Raw genomic sequence first — 19,176 nt, forward strand, 5'->3', positions numbered from 1 at the left:
GTGTGTATGTATTGAATACCTTGAAGGATATGTTGACTTTATTCTGTGGGTATTGATAAGCCTACCCTCTTAAGCAGAGCAGCAGGCCAGAAACAGTATTTCATTTAGAAAGCTTAATCTAATGACTGTGTGTTGGAGACTCCAGAGTAAGTAGTTGTTAAAGCCAGAAGGTCCCACCAGGAAGATTTAGAATAAGCCCCTGAAGGGAGAGTTGGTGTGAGGATGAGGGAAGTAGCAGCGGTTGAAGGGTCAGACGGGAGAAGCTTTGTGGGGAGCCTTGACGGGAGCAGACAGCTGCGAGTGAGGCATCTGATGCTGTTGACTGCCAGCTGCTCACAGAGGAGAGCTGAAACAAGCGCTAATTACCTTATCAAATACTTCAGTAGGATGACACTTCTTAATAGGGCACTCTTTCCAGAGAGCACTCATCTTCAGAGAAATGCTCCCTGCAAAAAAAAGGCTTTTGTGGTCAAGTCACTTTGGGACACACTCCTGAATAAGCTGCTCCTTATAAGCTCACAACGTCCGCAAACACGGTAGACTCTGAAAAGTCATGAGTCATGGGATGTATGTAACTTTTAACCCAGTGTTTCCCAAACTGATTTGGCTGTAGAATCCACATTTTGTGCAAACCGTAGAGACATGGCTTTACTAGATTGCCAAATCTTCACACCTCTGGAGGTGAGAGCAGCATCTTTTTCTTCAGAAAGCCAGACTCTCAGAGTTGGGGCTTGGGAGGTGGGCTGCATTTCAGAATTTACAGACACTGTTATGGTAGCATAGACAGACTTTCCCAGAGGCATTGTTTTGTGCTGTTTATAGAGTAAGGTAACGCCAAGAGGAAAATAGGTGACTCACTGCCCCACTGCAGAGATGATGTAGAGTAAGTGCCGTTTAATGATGTTCACAAACTTACTTCAGGAAAGAAGCAATAACTAACATTATCTCGGCCCGCAGTCTGGCTTTGGGGATGTAGACAACGATGCAGGAGCTCGTGGTTGGTCAGGTGTGGCTGGTGATACAGGTGTGAGACTTCAGATCTTATGCTTTAGTGTAGCGTGCAGAAATCGTGGCTAGCGTTTTAACATATGAACAGAAAGAAGGTTTTCTTCACACCTGGTCTTTGTTCAATTCTGCATTTTAGGCCCTGAAGCAGAGACCACGATTTGTGGCTTTAAAGAAACAGCCGGCATATTTAGGAGGAGAAAATCTGGAGCTCCGAGATTATCAGCTGGAAGGTCTCAACTGGCTTGCTCACTCCTGGTGCAAGTATGTAGAAGACTATGTTTGATGTTTTCTTTACTGTTTCTGGCTGTTTAAGATTGTGAGATGCAAAGAATTCCTCCTTTTTATTCCCTTCTTCAGGGGATCTTCCCAACCGAGGGATTGAACTTGGGTCTTCTGTGTTGCAGGCAGATTCTTTACCATCTGAGCCACCAGGGAAGCCCCATTGTATATTATTATTATTCTTTGTCACTGTGTCGTGTCTGACTCTCTTGGGATACCATGGACTGTAGACCACCAGGCTCTTCTATCCATGGGATTTTCTAGAATACTGGAGTGAGTTGCCATTTCCTTCTCCCGGGGATCATCCTGACCCAGAGATCGAACCCATGTCTCCTGGGTTGGCAAGTGGATTCTTACCACTGAGCACAAGGGAAGTCCATTGTATATTATAGAAAAAAAAATCATATATATATGTGTGTGTGTGTGTGTGTATATATATATGATTAAGAGAAATCACTTCTGGGAATTTTCCTGTATGTGTAATTACCACTTTAACCTGAAGTAAAAAGTACTTTGTTATTTAGTTATTGGGAGGGTAATAGCCAGCGACCTGTGTCATACTGTGTTATTCGTGAGCATAAATAGCAAGGTAATTTGCCCAGATTTTTGATGTGGAAGGAATTATTCCAAGACGAGAGAAGATCTCTAATTTACACACTGGTGCTAAAGAGTCTTGTGATTCCCCCACTCCCGAATTGCTATACAGGCCATCCCATTTAGAGAAAGTTTTCTGACAGTTGAAGTTGTGAGATTATCCTTCACTTTTTGTAATAAGATTACCATAGTCTTGGGAATAAAGAAGAGAGATGAGACAATGAGGTTTAAAGGTACTTTGAGACTGTACTCATGAATTTTATTCACCAAATTCAATTGCAGACTCAGGTATTCCCTAAATACTGTGCATTAGGAACCCATGTAGGCCTTGAGAATTCAATAGAGAACCAAGACAAGACAGGATTTCCCTGTCCTCATAGAACATACAGGGTGAAAAGTACCTTTTTTAACTCCCTCAAGGTGTTTTATTTGCACATATGTATTATATCCCTTGAAAAAGAATCCGAAGTTTCCCCTCCTGTGTTTTCATCTTGCTTCTTCATGGTACATGATGCCCACTGAGGTTGTTGGTATGATGAAACCAAACTCACGGGATGGGAGCAGGTCATTCTGCCATTTTTCTAGATCTTTCAGTTGCACATCAAATCTGGGGCTGGTCACTCCACACTTACGAAGCCTGCCTGTGAGGCTCTCAACAACTTGTACAGCGCAGTGATCATGGATGATTCCAAATTTGCCAGTGTAACCAGGCTTCATCATCACGGTTAGAAGCCTGACAGTGGCTTTGGAGCGTGGTCTGATAGGCGCCTGGCTTTTGCCTCTCTTCTGCACACTGTTGGTGTTCCTGAGAGCGCCAGCCAGGACGCGCACGTGCAGCATCATGGTGGCACAGAGCGGTGGAGGAGGGAGGGAAAGCACCTTGTGTGTGTCTGTACATTCCTTCCCCAGATGTCAACTCTTAATTTCATCAGTATTTGGTGGCAAAGCAAGAATTCTTATTTCAGAGTTAGACTACAGCTTGAAAGCAAAGACATGTGAGCTGCTTTTCTCAAAGCTGAAAAGATGGCTTTTTATTACAGAGATGTGTTTATGTGACTTTCCAAGTTGAGCCATCTATTTTTTGTCTTGTTAAAATTTATGTAATATTTAACATTCAACATGAGAAACAAAGATCTTGAGGTTCGATTCCTTTGACTGAGAATGGAGGTCTGAGGTAGCTGCTGTTCTCGATTGCTGGAAAATTATTTTTGTTTCAGAGAACAGTGAGATGTGACCTTCCTAAAGGACAATTACAAGCTAAGTGGAGCCTTGGAAGCTGTGTAACTAACCCTCTTGCTTTGTGCTTCAGGACTCTTAGGAGCCCTCGTCCGGAGTCACACCCTGTAGAGTCTTCAAACTCATTAATTCAGAATCAGCTGAAAAAGGCCCAGTTAGCTACTGGTCCCTGGTTGTGGGAACCTTACATTAAGTAGACCTGTTTTGGTCTAGATCCAGAAAAACAGGCAGATCAAACCTCCTTTCATGTGTATAAATGGCCAGTGGCAGTTTGCTAGGGAGAGGACATGTTGGAGAAAATTAACCCTGTTTCCTTCCCAGTGGTGTGAAAAGGTGAGAGAAATAAGAGGGAAATCACTCAAAGGGATGTCTTCTTGGTGAATTAAATGTCTTGTTTTTCTAATCAGTTAGTTTTCTTTAACGTGAATATTAGTTTTTGTTGTCTCTGGTCCACTGGTTAAGCATGTATTGTACATATGTAAACCCCCTGTGGCCTGATTTTCAAGAACCTTTTTATATTTTCAACCTTATGGCATATATGCATCCCTGGTTTCCTACCAAATGGACTCTTTCCTGTTTCCAGAACATACTTCCTAACTCTGGCTATTTTTTTAAGTTTAAATTAGCTCAAATTAATTAAGTTTTTTTCCCTAGTATCTGGACAGTCCTTTCCTATTAGCACGCTGTTGAAATCCTGCCTGTCTCCCAGAGCCGTGTTTCTCAAAGTGTGGTCCAAGGAGTACACCCATGTTACAGTGTGTCCAGAAGTGCTTGTTAACAGTACAGAGTCCTGAGCCCTTTTCCAGATATTCCAGTTCAGCAGATCTGGGGTGGGATTCAAAGATCTGATGTGCAGCCTACTCCTGCTAGATACTAGCATGTTTAAAAGAAGCTCTGTGCACCTGCGGCATGTAGGTCTGGAGAGTAGTGATTACAGCGTTAAACAGCCCAGTGGCAGGCAGTGGAATGGGTGGGCAGTCTGAACAAGGGCCCGTGACTGTCAGGCTGAAGGGCTCACCAGCAGTGGGGTAGCCCGTCTGCCTCTGCTGTCTGTATTGGTGGAGCCCAGGTCATGTGCTTTACACCACTATTACAAACCTGCCTTCTCTCATGAGAGGTAGATGGAAAAGACCAAAATGCAAGATAAAGGACATGATCTAAATGGCTCTTACAGTAATCCAGACCTCGATTATATTTAGATTACTTGTTACCCTGCTGTCTTCTGACGTAGGAGACTTGCTTGCAGAGGAGAGGAAAGACATTGGAGGCTCAAAACCCGTGTCTTGCTGAGGGATGTTGTGAGGCCTTGATGCCTCTGCTGATTGTGCATGTACTGTTTTGCTTTTTGTGTGTGAACTGATGATCTTTTTGTTTTTATCTTTTTGTTTCTGCAGAAGTAACAGTGTAATCCTTGCTGATGAAATGGGCCTAGGAAAGACCATCCAGACCATATCATTCCTCTCCTACCTGTTCCACCAACACCAGCTGTATGGCCCCTTTCTTATAGTCGTCCCTTTATCCACCCTCACCTCATGGCAGAGGGAGTTTGAAATCTGGGCACCAGAGATTAACGTAGTGGTTTACATAGGTGACCTGATGAGCAGAAATACGGTGTGTAAACAAAAAGAATTGGGATAGAATCTGTGTTATAAATGTATTTTGGAAACTGACCTAAAGCTATTATAGTCTTTAGTAAAATTGTGCTTCTGACACTGTGCTATGCCCCTGATACTGGGAGATTTCTATATCACAAAAATACAATTCTGATAGTCTTAAAAACGTATGTTTACTTTGTAAAGAAAAACAACAGCAATACATGAACGGGAATCTCTCCTAGTTGGATTACACTGTTAAGTTTTTCTTCTTTCTTTTCTGTGTACTTTCAAGACCACTTTATTTACAAAGGATTATGCAATAGAGTTTATGCCTTATGAACTGTTAATAGTATTTGACAGAGATATTACTGAAAATAATTTAGTTCTTAGAATTTGTTTCCTAGCTTTTAAAAAATGGGACAGTTGTATAATTTATAAGAAAGGAGTAAAAGGACAATGAGCTATTTCAGAGCAGCAGACATGAGAATTATTTGTCTGATATCAAAGTTAACTTGAGCACCAGGAACTTGGAACACAGGGGCTTAAGTTTATCTTTGTTTGACAGATCTTTTCTTGATATCGAGTAACATTTTTTAAGGTACTATGTGCCAGGCCCTCTGCTGGTACTTCATATATATTACCTATAATCCTTATGAGAGTCTTTAAAGTAGATGATATTCTTTCTAATCAACTGATGGAGAAAATTAACAGGTTAACACTTGTCCTCAGGCCAGCTGGACTGTGGCAGAGCTGGGGTTGGGACAAGGATGTGTCCAGTCCCAGACCTGGGCTTTTTCACCACTGGATGTATTTTGGAATGAATTGTTTCTAGGGAGTTGCTGATAATCCTCAAACCTTTTAGGGAGACGTTCTCACCATGTATTATTGTGCTAATTGAAGTTTACTTATATCAAATAGTTTCATTGAAATTGCCTAACCTAAACTCTGGCAGATTTCACTGGTCTAATTTTGAGTTTCTAACTACATAATAGTTCCTCAGTTTGTTGACCCATCCGTTAACCATTAAAAAAGAAAATCCAGGTTATGTAGAATTGCTTTAAACACCACTGCACTGAAAGGTGAGGACAAAGAAAAAGAACTCTAAATAATTGTGGGGTCAGGGACACTTTGTTTTCTTCCCAGTACTCCTTTCTTTGTTCTTCCTGCCCACTTGATGGTGATTTTCTCAAGCTCTCCTTGACCCATTTTCCATTCCTAACTTGATAACCAAACTGTAGGAGCTTTGTCATGGGCCATTGTGCTTGCTGGGTGTCCAGTTATGTACTTTATACTTTTGTATGAATGTGTTAGTTTTTATGTTTCTTTGCATTGATGTTATTTTCATTCTTATTAGGTTGTATTTTTATCCTGTAAGCCTCCCTCTCCTCCTGCTTCGGGGCCACGTCTTACTGCTATATGATTAATGAAATTTCTGACCAAGTCAGAAGTTGGAATTTGTTTTATTTACTAATAAAAGTATGCCCTACCCAAAGAATAATCAAATTATATTTCCTTAAGAAAATTCTTATTCTGGAAGATCTCTAGATAAGTTCAAGTCACCAGGGTTTAATTGCTCATGAAATGCATTTTTTTCTCAAATGTATTGGGGCAGGGGAATATGGAGAGAAGACTGTTTAATTCTGGCAATGAAGTTTTTGCTGCTCAGTAATAGATCTTTTAATTCTAACTTGTATTGCTCTGTGCTTTGGTTGCTTAGATCAGTTTAGAATGTGTAAGGTATTCATTCAGTTCTAATTAGATTTAATGTTTTGTTTGGCATATTTTGTTGCATCTGTCATAAGACTTGGTGATGATATAGAAAGCTTAAAGTAGAAATTGTGTCTTAATTTCTATTTTCTCTTATAGATACGAGAATATGAATGGATTCACTCTCAGACCAAAAGGCTAAAGTTCAATGCACTTATAACAACATATGAGATCCTCTTAAAAGATAAGGTGTGTAATTGGTAACCCAGGAGTGTGACTTGTCCAAATGGTGTGGTCTCTGCCTCCCCCTTGCCATGTTATTTTTCTGTTTTTATTTTAAAAAGCAAACAAATGAAGAACAGAAAATCCATGAAGAATGTTAAGGTTATATATATATATAAAAAAACCGTAGAACCTTACAGTTGAAGGGGACCTTGGGTCACCTAAGGCAATTGAATAAGGTAGGATGAAAGGGTATTGAGGCCCATACCTGGTAGGAGATTCTGGTCAGTCACTGGAAGCTGGTCTTGAGTGCCTCTCAGGCATTTGCCATCTTACTGTTAAGCACTTCTCCAGAACAGATGTTGTGGATGGTCTCTGTGAAGAGGACAGAAAAATGAAGCTCTTTAACTTAACTCCTTTCTACCGTTACTATGAAATGGATGTGCCAAGTGACCCATTGATGATGATAGGTGTAAACAAGTTCAGCTTGTCTACAAGCTGTGTCTCGTAACAAGCTTGTGGCTCTTGGTGTTTCTGTGCTTCAGGGTTGGGATGGAGAATAGGCGGAGAAGAATCTTAATTAAGGAGAGACTGCAAAATCATGAGTTTTTGTTTTTGTGTTTTTGCCCAGCATACCATTTTCGTGTTTTTGCTTTGAGGCATGCAGCGATACCTAAAAGACCCCATGTAGGTTTTAGAGGATGACCTGCTCTTTTGAGTGAATACCAGTCTGGCAACTAACAGAATAAACAGAAGAGTCTTACATACTTTTAAGTCAGTGAAGAATAAATGTTTCTGTGTAAACCTTTGTGATGGTATTTGTACAGAGATAATTAACACTTGAAAGCATTTTTAGGTTCCCTTCTGACCTGGTGGCTCGTTCTGTTTTGTTTTTACTTTAGACTGTGCTGGGCAGTATTAACTGGGCCTTTCTGGGAGTGGATGAAGCCCATCGGTTGAAGAATGATGACTCTTTATTGTATAAAACTCTGATTGATTTCAAGTCCAACCATAGGCTCCTGATTACGGGGACCCCTCTTCAGAATTCCCTCAAAGAGCTCTGGTCCTTGCTGCACTTTATTATGCCGGAGAAGTAAGCTCCTTCCTATGTATTTCAAAAGATGCTAGAATGTCTGAAATGCCAATGCTTTTTAATTTTTTTAGCAGACCTTAGGGAAAACAGATGGCATGGTTTGGGGAAAGCAAAGCATTGAACTGAGGCAGCAATAAAAGTGTGAAATGTTTTATATCAAATGATAGAAAGCTCAGAAATCAGCCTATTAAGGAAGAAAGCATATTGTCTACCAAGCATTTGAATTGTTTAATGCTTTGGAGGAAATAATTGATAAACAGAAAACATTTCAGACCTCCTGGTAGCTATAACGTCATCAATATAATTGGAACGGACTATACAAAGGCTTCCCTGGTGGCTCAGACAGTAAAGCGTCTGCCTGCAATGCGGGAGACCCGGGTTTGATTCCTGGGTTGGGAAGATCCCCTGGAGAAGGAAATGGCAATCCACTCTAGCACTCTTGCCTGGAAAATCCCATGGGCGGGGGAGCCTGATAGGCTACAGTCCATGGGGTCGCAGAGAGTTGGACACAAGTGAGTGACTTCACTTTCACTTTCAACAAGGTATACAATCTGATAATAAAATATCTTAAATCTAAACTTTTGATAATAAAAGCATCAACTTGGGATTTGTTACAATTACCTAATTAAAGAATTGTGGGATGTCTTTACTGAAAAGATTTTTGTGGGAGAGATGGTATGTACATTTCATAAAACTACAAATTTTCCATTGGTGTTTGATGATACTTGAAATGTAAATTGTTACCCTAATGTGGAATACCCTACTCAGCATCTGACCCATCTTAGCATTTTCCCCAGCACTGATTGTGCTCCAGCCATTCTGGCTATCTTCTGGTTCCTTTGACAAGCCAAGCATTGCTATTCTTTTCTTTTTTTAAATTTTATTATTGTTTTTAATTGATTGATGATTGTTTTACAGTGTTGGTTTGATTTTTGTCATACGTCAGCATGAAGTAGCCACAGGTGTACATATGTCCCCTCCCTCCCACCTCTCCCCCATTGCCCCCTCTAGGTTCTCACAGAGTTCTAGTCCGGGTTCCCTGAGTCATACAGCACGTTCCCATTGGCCGTCTATTTACAAATGTTGGCATACGCGCCTCCATGCTGTGCTCTCCATTCATCCCACCGGCTCCCACTTCTCCCCACCCTTGTCCATAAGTCTGTTCTCTGTGTCTGCCTCTCCACTGCTGCTCAGTGAACAGATGCGTCAGTACCTTCCTTCTAGATTCCATGGATATGTGTTAAGATACGGTATTTGTTTTTCTTTTCTGGCTTACTTCACTCTGGGCAGTAGGCTCTAGGTTCATCCACCTCCTTAGAACTGACTCCGATGTGCTCCTTTTTATGGACATTGTGTATGTGTACCACAGCTGCTTTGTCCATCTGTCGATAGACATCAGGGTTGCTTCTGTGCCCTGGCTATTGTAAATGGTGCTGCAGTGGACACTGGGTACACGTGTCTTTTTCAGTTTGGGGTTTCCTCAGGGTATATGCCTAGAAGTGATACTGCTGGTCACATGGTGGTTTTATTCCTAGTTTTTAAAGGAATCCTCATACTGTTTTCCATAGTGGCTGTGTCAGTTTACATCCCCACCAGCGGTGCGGTGCTGGGGTCCAGCCCCCACAGGATCCAGGGAAACCGGAAGGAGAAACTGCGTCGGCGATTGATTGAGAGAGAGAGAGAGAGACAAGAATGTTGTAGATAAGAAACTAGAGGAGAGGAGAAAAGAGGCTGGAGTTCCTTGGTTTATACAGAAAATCAATAAAGTCTCAAACAGGAGACTTGCACCGTCTACGTGAGGCCACAGGTGCCCTCCCGGTCTCCCGAGGGAGTGAAGGCGCAGGACGCCTTCCTGTTCAGGTCTTAGAAACCCAGGCAAATAAGTAGACACGGCAGATCTCTGTACTCCAGATGGGAACTAGCCAGAAAAAGAGAGTAAGAGGAGGAAAATGATTGACATGAGGAGATCAAGCTGCTTTGATGAGCAAGATCCTAGCTTTATTTTTAAATGGAACTTATATACCTTTTTCGTACTTAGAGGGAAATGGAAGATGCAGGGTCATACAGAGTCAGCCCAACATTCCAGCAGTATTGCTCTTATCGAAACCATGATTTTTCTGCATACCTTTTTCACAAAAGATGTTGTGTACAGTATCTTCTGGCCTTGGAGGCCTGTGAACATTTTATGACCCTCTTTTGATAAAGGCTGCTCAACCAGAAAACTTGTTTTCCCTCAAAGTGTTTTTTCTTTATATCTCTAATCTATGTCAGCCTCAGAAAATGCCAAACAGAGTTACGTTTTTCACAGAGCAAAGGTGCAATGAGTTATAAGAAAGAACCAATTAGCTCAAAAGTTTGATATGGTTAAATTCAAGGCTACACTTGTTTTTCTAGCATTCTCACTATGTTAACTAATGCATTCCCAGGTGCACAGTGGATAAGAGATATGGGAACTTAGCAACAAGCATTGGCCCAATAATGAAATCCTACATCAGCACTAGCACTACTCTAATAACTTTTAACTCTTTCAAAGGCTCTATGTTTTAGGCTTTCCGTGCCTCTCACAGTTGGGAGGCTGTAAATAATCACGTGTAGCTATAAGGGTCTGGATATACCTGCCGAGCAAGCTAGAATGCTAACAGAGGGGGTTTGATTTGAAATATTCCTCTCATGTCTAGGAGACTTATTAGCTATAGCCCTAAGTTGATTTTCTCCAGAGAAAGGTGGTCAGGGTTAGCCCCCTGTTAATGTCAGAGGAGTTGGTGAAAGTCATGAAACAGTAAAACAGACAGATTCTGGTTTTGGGGTAGATGCTCGAGAAAGCCTAGGGAGCCCCTTGAGTTCTGAAGCCTTGCTTAACAGTTCTCTTCCACATGACTTTGTCATGGGTGGGATCTCCCATGGTGGCTCCCGGCAGTGCAGGAGTGTCCCCCTTTCTCCACACCCTCTCCAGTACTTGTTTGTGGATTTTTTTGATGATGGCCATTCTGTCTGTGGTGAGGTGATACCTTCTTGTGGTTTTGATTTGCATTTCTCTAATGATGAGTGATGTTGAGCATCTCTTCATACGTTTATTGGCCATCTGTATGTCTTCTTTGGAGAAATGTCTGTTCAGATCTTTGTCCACTTTTTGATTGGGTTGTTTGTTTTTCTGGTATTGAGTATTGTATGAGCTGCTTGTATATTTTGGAAATTAATTCTTTGTCAGTTGTTTCATTTGCTATTATTTTCTCCTATTCTGAGGGTTGTCTTTTCACTTTGATTATAGTTTCCTTTGCTGTGCAAAAGCTTTTAAGTCTGATTAGGTCCCACTTAATGATTTTGTTTTTATTTCCATGATTCTAGGAGGTGGGTCATAAAGGATCTTGCCATGATTTATGTCATATAGCGTTCTACCTATGTTTTCTTCTAAGAGTTTTACGGCTTCTGGTCTTACATTTAGGTCTTTGATCCATTTCGAGTTTATCTTTGTGTGTGGTGTTAGGAAGTGCTCTAATTTCATTCTTCTGCACATAGTTGTCCACTTCCAGCGCCACTTGTTGAAGAAACTGTCCTTTTCCCATTGTATATTCTTGCCCCTTTTGTCAAAGATAACGTGCACATGTACATGTGGGTCCAAGCATTGCTATTCTTTTTGTCTGGAATGTTCTTTCTCCTCATCTTCAGATGAGAAGTCAGTTATTAATATCTTTGCCTTAGCTTATATGACCAGCGAACCTGAAGTTCCTTATTGGACATGCTTATCTTCCATACCCTGTTTGATTTTCTATGTGGCACCTCCCCCACCCCCGCCCCATTTATTTCCTCACTGATCTCATGCCATTAAATTATGCATTCAGAAGTAGCAGGGATCTTGTTTATTTATTCATCTGTGGCCCGCAGACCTAGTACCTGGCATGCAGTGAACAGTTCAATTAAGAATTGTCAAATTAATAGATAAATGCTCCACATTTTTTTTTTTTTTTCTTTAATTTGGAGAAACTTGAGCGCTTACTCTGTGCCATAAACTGAGCCAGGCATGTTTTGGATGGCCCAAGGAAGCAGCCTGCTGCTGCTGCTGCTGCTGCTGCTAAGTCGCTTCAGTCGTGTCCGACTCTGTTCGACCCCATAGATGGCAGCCCACCAGGCTCCACCGTCCCTGGGATTCTCCAGGCAAGAACACTGGAGTGGGTTGCCATTCCCTTCTCCAGTGCATGAAAGTGAAAAGTGAAAGTGAAGTCACTTAGTTTGGTCTGACCCTCAGCGACCCCATGGACTGCAGCCTTCCAGGCTCCTCTGTCCATGGGATTTTCCAGGCAAGAGTACTGGAGTGGGGTGCCATTGCCTTCTCCAGGAAGCAGCCTATTGGAATATAATGTACGTACCATAGAATGTGGTACGGGAGATGGTGAGGGACAGGGAGGCCTGGCGTGCTGCAGTCCATGGGGTTGCAAAGAGTCAGACACGACTGGACGACTGAACAGCAACAACCGTAGAATGTACCATTTTAAGTATACAAACCAACTTTTTAAAGTAAATTTATAGAACTGTGCAGCCATCCCCACAGTCTACCCTTAGAATATGTTCCTCACCACAAAAAATTCCTTCTTGCCTATTTGTAGTTAATCTCTACTTCAACGTCTAGCCTTAGGCAGTCACTAAACAGTTCTCATCTCTAGAGATGTACCTTTTATAAAAATTTCATCTAAATTGAATCCTAATAAGTAATCTTTTGTTTTTGGCTTCTTTTAGTTAGCATAATTATTTTGAGATTCGCCCATGTTATAGAATTTATTAGGAGTTATTCTCTTATTATGGAGTCATATTCCATTCTACACATATCCAGTCATCAGCTGATGGATGTTTGGGTTGCTTCAGTTTGGGGCTATTTTGTTAATAACTATATACATGGGAGTGGAATTGCTGGGTTATTCATAAAGTATATATTTAACTTCTTAAGAAGCTACTGGCTGTTTTCCAAAGAGACTGTGCCATTTTACATTCCCATCAGAAATGTTTGAAGTTTTTCATTTCTATCATCACTGATACTTGGGGTATTGTCAATCTTTTGGATTCTAGCCATTCTGGTGGGTAAATAGTGATATCTCATTGTGCTTTGACTTGTGTTTCTATAATGACTAATAATGCTGAACATCTTTTCATGTGTTCATCAGCCATTAGTGTGTCTTTGGTGATATGTCTTTTCAGGCTTTCACCCATTTTAAGTTAAGTCGTTTACCTTATTCTCCTTTGTCCTTGGACATGGGGTATCTTTTGTTGTGTCCCACCATATTCCTGTGAATGGTTGTTCAACAGCTAGTTGGGATTTTGGTGTTCTCACAGGAAAAGATGAGTGCACATCCTTCTACTCTGCCGTGTAGCACCCTTAATGAGTTGAAGAGGTTTTTAATTTTTAAAAAGTGGTCTAGATTGGAGTTCTTTACTAGACTGACATCTTCTCTTAAGTAAAGGCTGTAGTACCTCATTCCTCCAGTGTAGGTAGAAGCCTCTTATTTCTTGTCTTATTGTATTGGCTAGAATTTTCCATGTTGAGCAGAATTGGTGGGAGTAGGATGTTACAGAATTTTTGTTAGGTATCCTTCATAAGGCTGAGGAAATTTTCTTGTGTCCTAGTTTCTGAAGAGTCCTTACAGACTCTTGAGTTGTGTTGGATTTTGCCGTGTGTCGCTCTTCTGTGCCTGTGGAGGTGACCATATGGTGTTTGTTCTGTATTCTACCCATGTGGTTATAGCATTAGTTACTTTTTAGACACCGTCAGCCTTTTTCATTCCTGGGATAAATCTGACTTGATCATAATGTTGAATCCTTTTTATATGTTTCTGGATTCAATTTGCTAATATTTTGTTAAAGATTTTTCTGTTTTTGTTTCTGAGGTACCCAGTTTTTTTGGTTTGTTTTTTGTTTTAGTGATGTCTTTCTGTCTTTGATACCAGGATCATAGAATGAATTGTACAGTATTCCCTCCTTTATTTTCTGAGACAATTTGTTAAGGTTTGCATTACTTTTAAAAATACTTGACAGGATTCGCCAGTGTTGCCTTGTGAGCTTTGGCTTTTCTTTGTGAGAAAATTTTTAATGACTATTTCTATTTCTAGTTATAGGTCTATTCAGGTTTTCTGTTTCATCTTGACTTTGTTTTGTTTTTGTTAATTTGTGTCTAAGAATTAGTTTATTTCATCTAAATTGTTTAATTTGTTGGCATAAGCTAGTATTTCCTCATAATCCTTTTAATTTTTCAAGGATCAATACTGATCTAAATAATACTTTGATTATGGTAGTTTGTGTCTTGTATCTTGGTCTTTTTATAATAGGTAAAAGTTAACAATATTGGGGATGTTTTCAAAGACACCGGCTTTGGATGTTATTGGTTTGTTTTGTTTTCTTTCTATTTAGAATTTCATTTATTTCCACTCTCATTTTTACTATTGTCTCCCTGTGCTTTTCATTTAGTTTTCTTGTTTTCTATTTTCTTAAGATGGAAGTTTAGATTATTGATTTAAGACCTTTTCTTCGTTTTCCCAATATAGGTACTTAAAGATATAGATTCCCTCCCTGTACTGCTGTAGCTGCAGCCCATAAATGTTGCTGTCCTCTGTTTTTGTTTTAATTCATTTTCACCTGTTTTTGAATTGCTCTTTTGATTTCTTCTTTTGTGCATGGGTTTCTTTTCTTTTAAAGTGTGTTATTTTCCAAATGATTTGTAGTTTACTTCTGTCTTAGAGCACATGCTTTAAATGAATTATTTGTTATATAGTTTAGTATGTTTTTTATTTTTGAGAATATCCCATGTATACTTGAAAAGAATAACGTTTATTCTGCTTTTGTTGGGTAGAATTTAGTGTCTGTTAAGTCAACTTTGTTAATAGTCTTCCTTCTGTATATCTTGCTGACTCTTGCTGACTCCATGTGTAGTTGTTCTATCAGTAATTGAGTGAAGTATTTTAATATTTAACTATAGTTGTTGAATGGGCCTACTTCTTTGAATTCTGTCAGTTTGGGGGTTCTGTTGTTACATGTGTGGACATTTATGTTGGGTTGACTAAAAAGTTCATTTGAGTTTTTCCATAATGTCGTACAGAAAAATCTAAATGAACTTTTTGGCCAAACCAGTATTTGTTCTCTGCTCCTGATTTTTCGGCCTTGTTATCGTCATAGCCTGCCCTCTTCATCTCCGGTGATAATGGTCGCTCTTCAGGTCTGTTCTGGTCTCTAGCCCCTCGCTCTCCTGGTAACTGTATGCCCAGCACACCATCGCCGATTGTTTGCCTTCATCCTGTTTTTTTTCTTGGAGTCTACGATGTGTCTCCTGCAGACAGCCTAGAGTTGGATTTTCTTTTTTCTCTAGTAAGGTAATGTCTGCCTTTTGATTGGAGTACTTAGTTCATTCACATTCAATAGAATTATTGATATGGTTGGATTTATGTCTCTTTTGTTTTCCTTCTATATGTCTTATTTCTTTTTGTTCCTTTGTTTTTTTCTTTGCTGACGTCTTTTGTTGCAACAAATAGTTTTTTAGTGGTTGCTCCAAGGTTTTTAGTGTATACATCTTATCAAAATATTCTTAAAATTAATACTGATTTAATTCTGGTAAAATATAGCAACTTTTCTGCAGTATAGCTCTGTTTTCTCTTCCTTCCTTGTTGTAAACCCAAGAATACAGTGAATAAATGATTGCTTTATTCAGGCTTGTGTTTTAAGGAGATTAAGAAAATATATTTATACAGTCTTACATATTTACCATTTTACTTTATCATTTTTTAATGATCTTAATTTCTTCTTGTGTAGTCAAGTTGCCATCAGGTGTCACTTAGGCCTGAAGGGCTCTTTTTAGTATTTCTTTCAAAGCAGGCCTTCTACCCACAAATTCTGTCTTCATTTTTCTGTGCTGTTCTCTTTTCACCTTTAGTTTGGAAGAATAGTTTTAAGACTCCTCAGAAGACAGAAAAACTTGACTACTCTGATTATGCTCTTACTACAGCAGTTAGTAGAACAGGCTTAGACTATTTCCTTTTTTTGCAGGCATCCTCACTATAGTATGCTTGTGAGAGTGGAGGCCCCCTTCTATACCCCTCCTTCCTCTGCCTTCTCTTGGAACAGAGTTTCTTAACCTCAGCACTGTTGACATTTTGGGCTGGATAATTCTTTTTTTGCAGAGTGGGGGGTGGCTCTCCTTTGCATTTTATGATGTTCAGCATCCATGGCCACTGCCTACTCCATGCCAGGAGTGACCCCCCTTCCTCAGTTGTGACAACCAGAAATGTCTCCAGACATTGCCGAGCGTCCCCCAGAGAGGTGAAGTCACCACCAGTTGAGAAGCACTACGTGAGAGAGTTCCTGCTGTCTCCCTGCGTTGCTCACTCTGCCGTCCTCCACCCTCCCTGCCCCGTCTCATTGCTGATCTTTCGCCTGTCCCACTTGCTGCTCACCTGGATGCTCTGTTCCTCCCTCAGAGCTCTGTAAGTCGGTATCAGTCACCTTTTTGAGGAGGGAGGCAGTTTCCCCCTTCTCTTTTTAAACATTCTGTTGTCCATTCTGTAATGAATACCCTGCCCATCATGTATTAGCAGAAGCCCATGTTTTTATACAGTGTGTTTTTCAAAATGTGCGTGCTGTAAAACAGATGATGAATGAAAATTTAAAAACAGTGGAGGTATCACTTATTAGTTATCTTTGTTTTCTGAAATGGGTAAGAGAATTTTCAAGTGTATTACTTTAGAGTTTTCATATTGTTTTCTTGTATCTGACTTTTGATATACTGTGTATGTTTAGCCTTAGATTGTAGTGAGAATATGCCGTCTTAGATGATGAAAATGTGTCTCGTATCATATGGTTAATAAGTGTATAGACTGAGATCGATGTGTCTCATATCATATGGTTAATAAGTGGATAGACTGAGATCAATCTCTGGTCTTCTGTGAAAGAGAAATAGTGTATTCTTCATAGAACCATAGAGATGAAGTAGAAGTATTCTGCATAGTAGGAACCTTGAGGCCTGTGGGAACTTATGTGCTCATATTCTAGAGAAAGAAATGTGATGCTTAGTTTCCTCCCGTGAATGGCTAGCTAAGATTTGTCCTTTGGTACTTGGCTAGTGAAGTGGATGGTAGGGATTTCGACTTCTAAATGGTCATAATTAATTTTTTGTTGCTCTTAAGCAACTGTAGCATTCTACCCAGCATGGGCTACATTTTGCAAAAAAGTTTTATGTTTTTGTTTTTATAATTGAAGAGAGGAACTTTGAATTACTTTTTTTCCACTAGAGATGATCATTCAGTTAGTGTTTGCCAAAATTTTCCATGTGGCCAGTTGGATAATTATTGGAGGATGGATTGGAGTTAAAGAGATGCACTCTTGTGTGTGTGTGTGTGTGTCTCTGTGTGTGTGTGTGTGTCTGTGTGTCTCTGTGTGTATCAGCATGTGTTATGTGTAAGAGAGCTTTTTCTCTTTGTAAACTTTGTTTTTAAAACATTATTTTCAGACATTTAAAAAAATCATTTTTCACGAAGGTGCATGTATAAAAAGGAAATCCTTTAGTTAAGGAGTTTAGATTTTCCTTTATTTCCGTCTGAGCTTGCTGTGTTGACGACAAATTCTGTGAAGTACTTTTCTCCTACTCTTTGTGGTGGGTCCTGAGGGTCATTATGGCTCTCTACAACCGTTTGTTCCTTTTAGGGAGGTGATCCACTGAAGAAATGTCATTGTACAGAAGAGAGGTTTACTCACATAACTTCGAAACTTTCCCTTCCTCAACTGTGATAGGCCATTGTTCTCAGCATCCAAAAGTTAGTGTTCTTTTTAACCAACTGTAATGGTATTTCCTTTGTGCAGAGTCGATCCAATCACCTTTTCTGCATAGCGACTCTAACCACAAGCCTACCCCTACTGTATGTGGTGACTACCCTTACTAGAGATATGTATCATTGAGCCCGTGTGTTTGTATGTAGTGTTTTTGCAAAGAATGGGGCTTGCTTTTAAAGTGAGAAAGAGCTATGACTACATCAAAGAATTCAGCGTATACACATAAATCATGTGCAAATGTCTCTTTCATACCCACCCTACAAAATACGTCAGTTTGATAGAGTATTTTCAGAGGCTTTACCTCTCAGTGTTTTGCTGTTGTTGTTTTGCTTCTGCTGTCTGGTCCAGTCTGTGAATTTATTTTGCACTTTTCCTTTCACATATTTATCACAGGACTTCTAGTATACTATTCTCCCTACTTTAATTTTCTTCTTTGTTGTTCCTCACTAGAGTGAGCTTCTGTTTATCCAAAATCCCAAGGTCTGGAAAATGCAGAATTGTTTCTGCTTTGGTGAGAGGCATGTTTTAAATACAGAAGTTGATTAACAGAGGAATAGTTAAAATAGTAACTCTTTAGGCAGTGATGTGGTATCATTATAAGTTCACCATGATCATGGTATACCTTTTATATCCATGGTATTACAAACTGACAGTTGTCCAGTGCAGGGACCAGCAAATTTTTCTTAAAGAACTTGGTAGTAAACAGTTCAACTAGGCATGTGGTCTCTGTCACAACTACTCATCTGCTGTATAGACAGAAAGCAGCCATAGGCAGTTTGTAAATAATTTAGTATATATCTAAGAAATAATATCTCATATTAACTCCTTTAATGCAGTAAGAATACACTAGGTGGATGAAAATATTTGTTGCCTAAAACAGTAGGACCAGTAAGTCTTGTTTTAAAAAGTTTATTATTTAAAAGTTTTTAGACTAGTGTAGTTTTAAATATGTGTTATGTAAATTAAAACATTCTCTTGAAATTATTTATCTCCCAGCTCTTCAGAAAGTAGCCTGATGTATAGGAATGGGCTTTCATTTCCAGTTGCCTCATATATTTTGCATTGAGATGCTGTTGAGATAGCTCATTTTTTACATTATTCCTTTTAATCCTCGTATCAGTTTTAATTCTTCAATTTATTTTCATAGCAGTATGGCAAAATACAATGTGCCTTTGGTTTGTTGAGAGAGAAACTTTAATGGTACCTCTAAAGGTTGTTTTCTCTACCTCTCTGAACATGGTGGTTTCAGGCATTACCAGGTGTCACTGGGCTTGAAACTGATACTCCTGGTGCCTGATGACCTGCTTGGCCATTCCTGAGATCAGAAATGGCAGCAGTTAACATCCTTGTGCCCAGTGGCAGAGCTGGCATTTGCTGTCTTTGACTTTCTCTCTTATCAGAGATCTCATTACATGGTAGCTCTAGGTAATGTCGAGTCCTGAATTTATAATTCCGGGACTTGACTGACCTCAGCACAGCAGGGCATCCTGGAGTCGGAAGGCAGACTGTGGGCAGCATCTCATCCACTGAGCTTCAGTCTGTACACAAAACTAAGCAGCTTCTTCCAAGTGCTTTGTTGGCTTTCATGTGGCAAATCAGAGTATATTTTTCTAAGCCCCATGAAAGAAACTTCTTTCAATTTTT

General features: G+C 39.9%; 1 protein-coding gene across 9 annotated transcripts in view; it reads left to right on the plus strand.

The window, feature by feature from the left end:
- CHD2 (chromodomain helicase DNA binding protein 2) overlaps positions 1–19,176 on the plus strand; it is a 129,106-nt gene that overhangs the window by 56,437 nt on the left and 53,493 nt on the right. For all 9 annotated transcript variants that reach the window (XR_005723873.1, XR_005723874.1, XM_040256989.1 and 6 more), the window contains 4 exons: positions 1,145–1,269; positions 4,512–4,728; positions 6,579–6,668; positions 7,544–7,734. Coding sequence is in view for 7 of the 9 variants with exons in the window: in XM_040256989.1 (XP_040112923.1) it covers positions 1,145–1,269; positions 4,512–4,728; positions 6,579–6,668; positions 7,544–7,734 (623 nt within the window). In the remaining 2 variants the exon portion in view is untranslated. The remainder of the gene's footprint in view (positions 1–1,144; positions 1,270–4,511; positions 4,729–6,578; positions 6,669–7,543; positions 7,735–19,176) is intronic.

This window comes from Oryx dammah, unplaced genomic scaffold, assembly GCF_014754425.2.
Source record: "Oryx dammah isolate SB20612 unplaced genomic scaffold, SCBI_Odam_1.1 HiC_scaffold_16, whole genome shotgun sequence".
Taxonomy (NCBI): Eukaryota; Metazoa; Chordata; class Mammalia; order Artiodactyla; family Bovidae; genus Oryx; species Oryx dammah.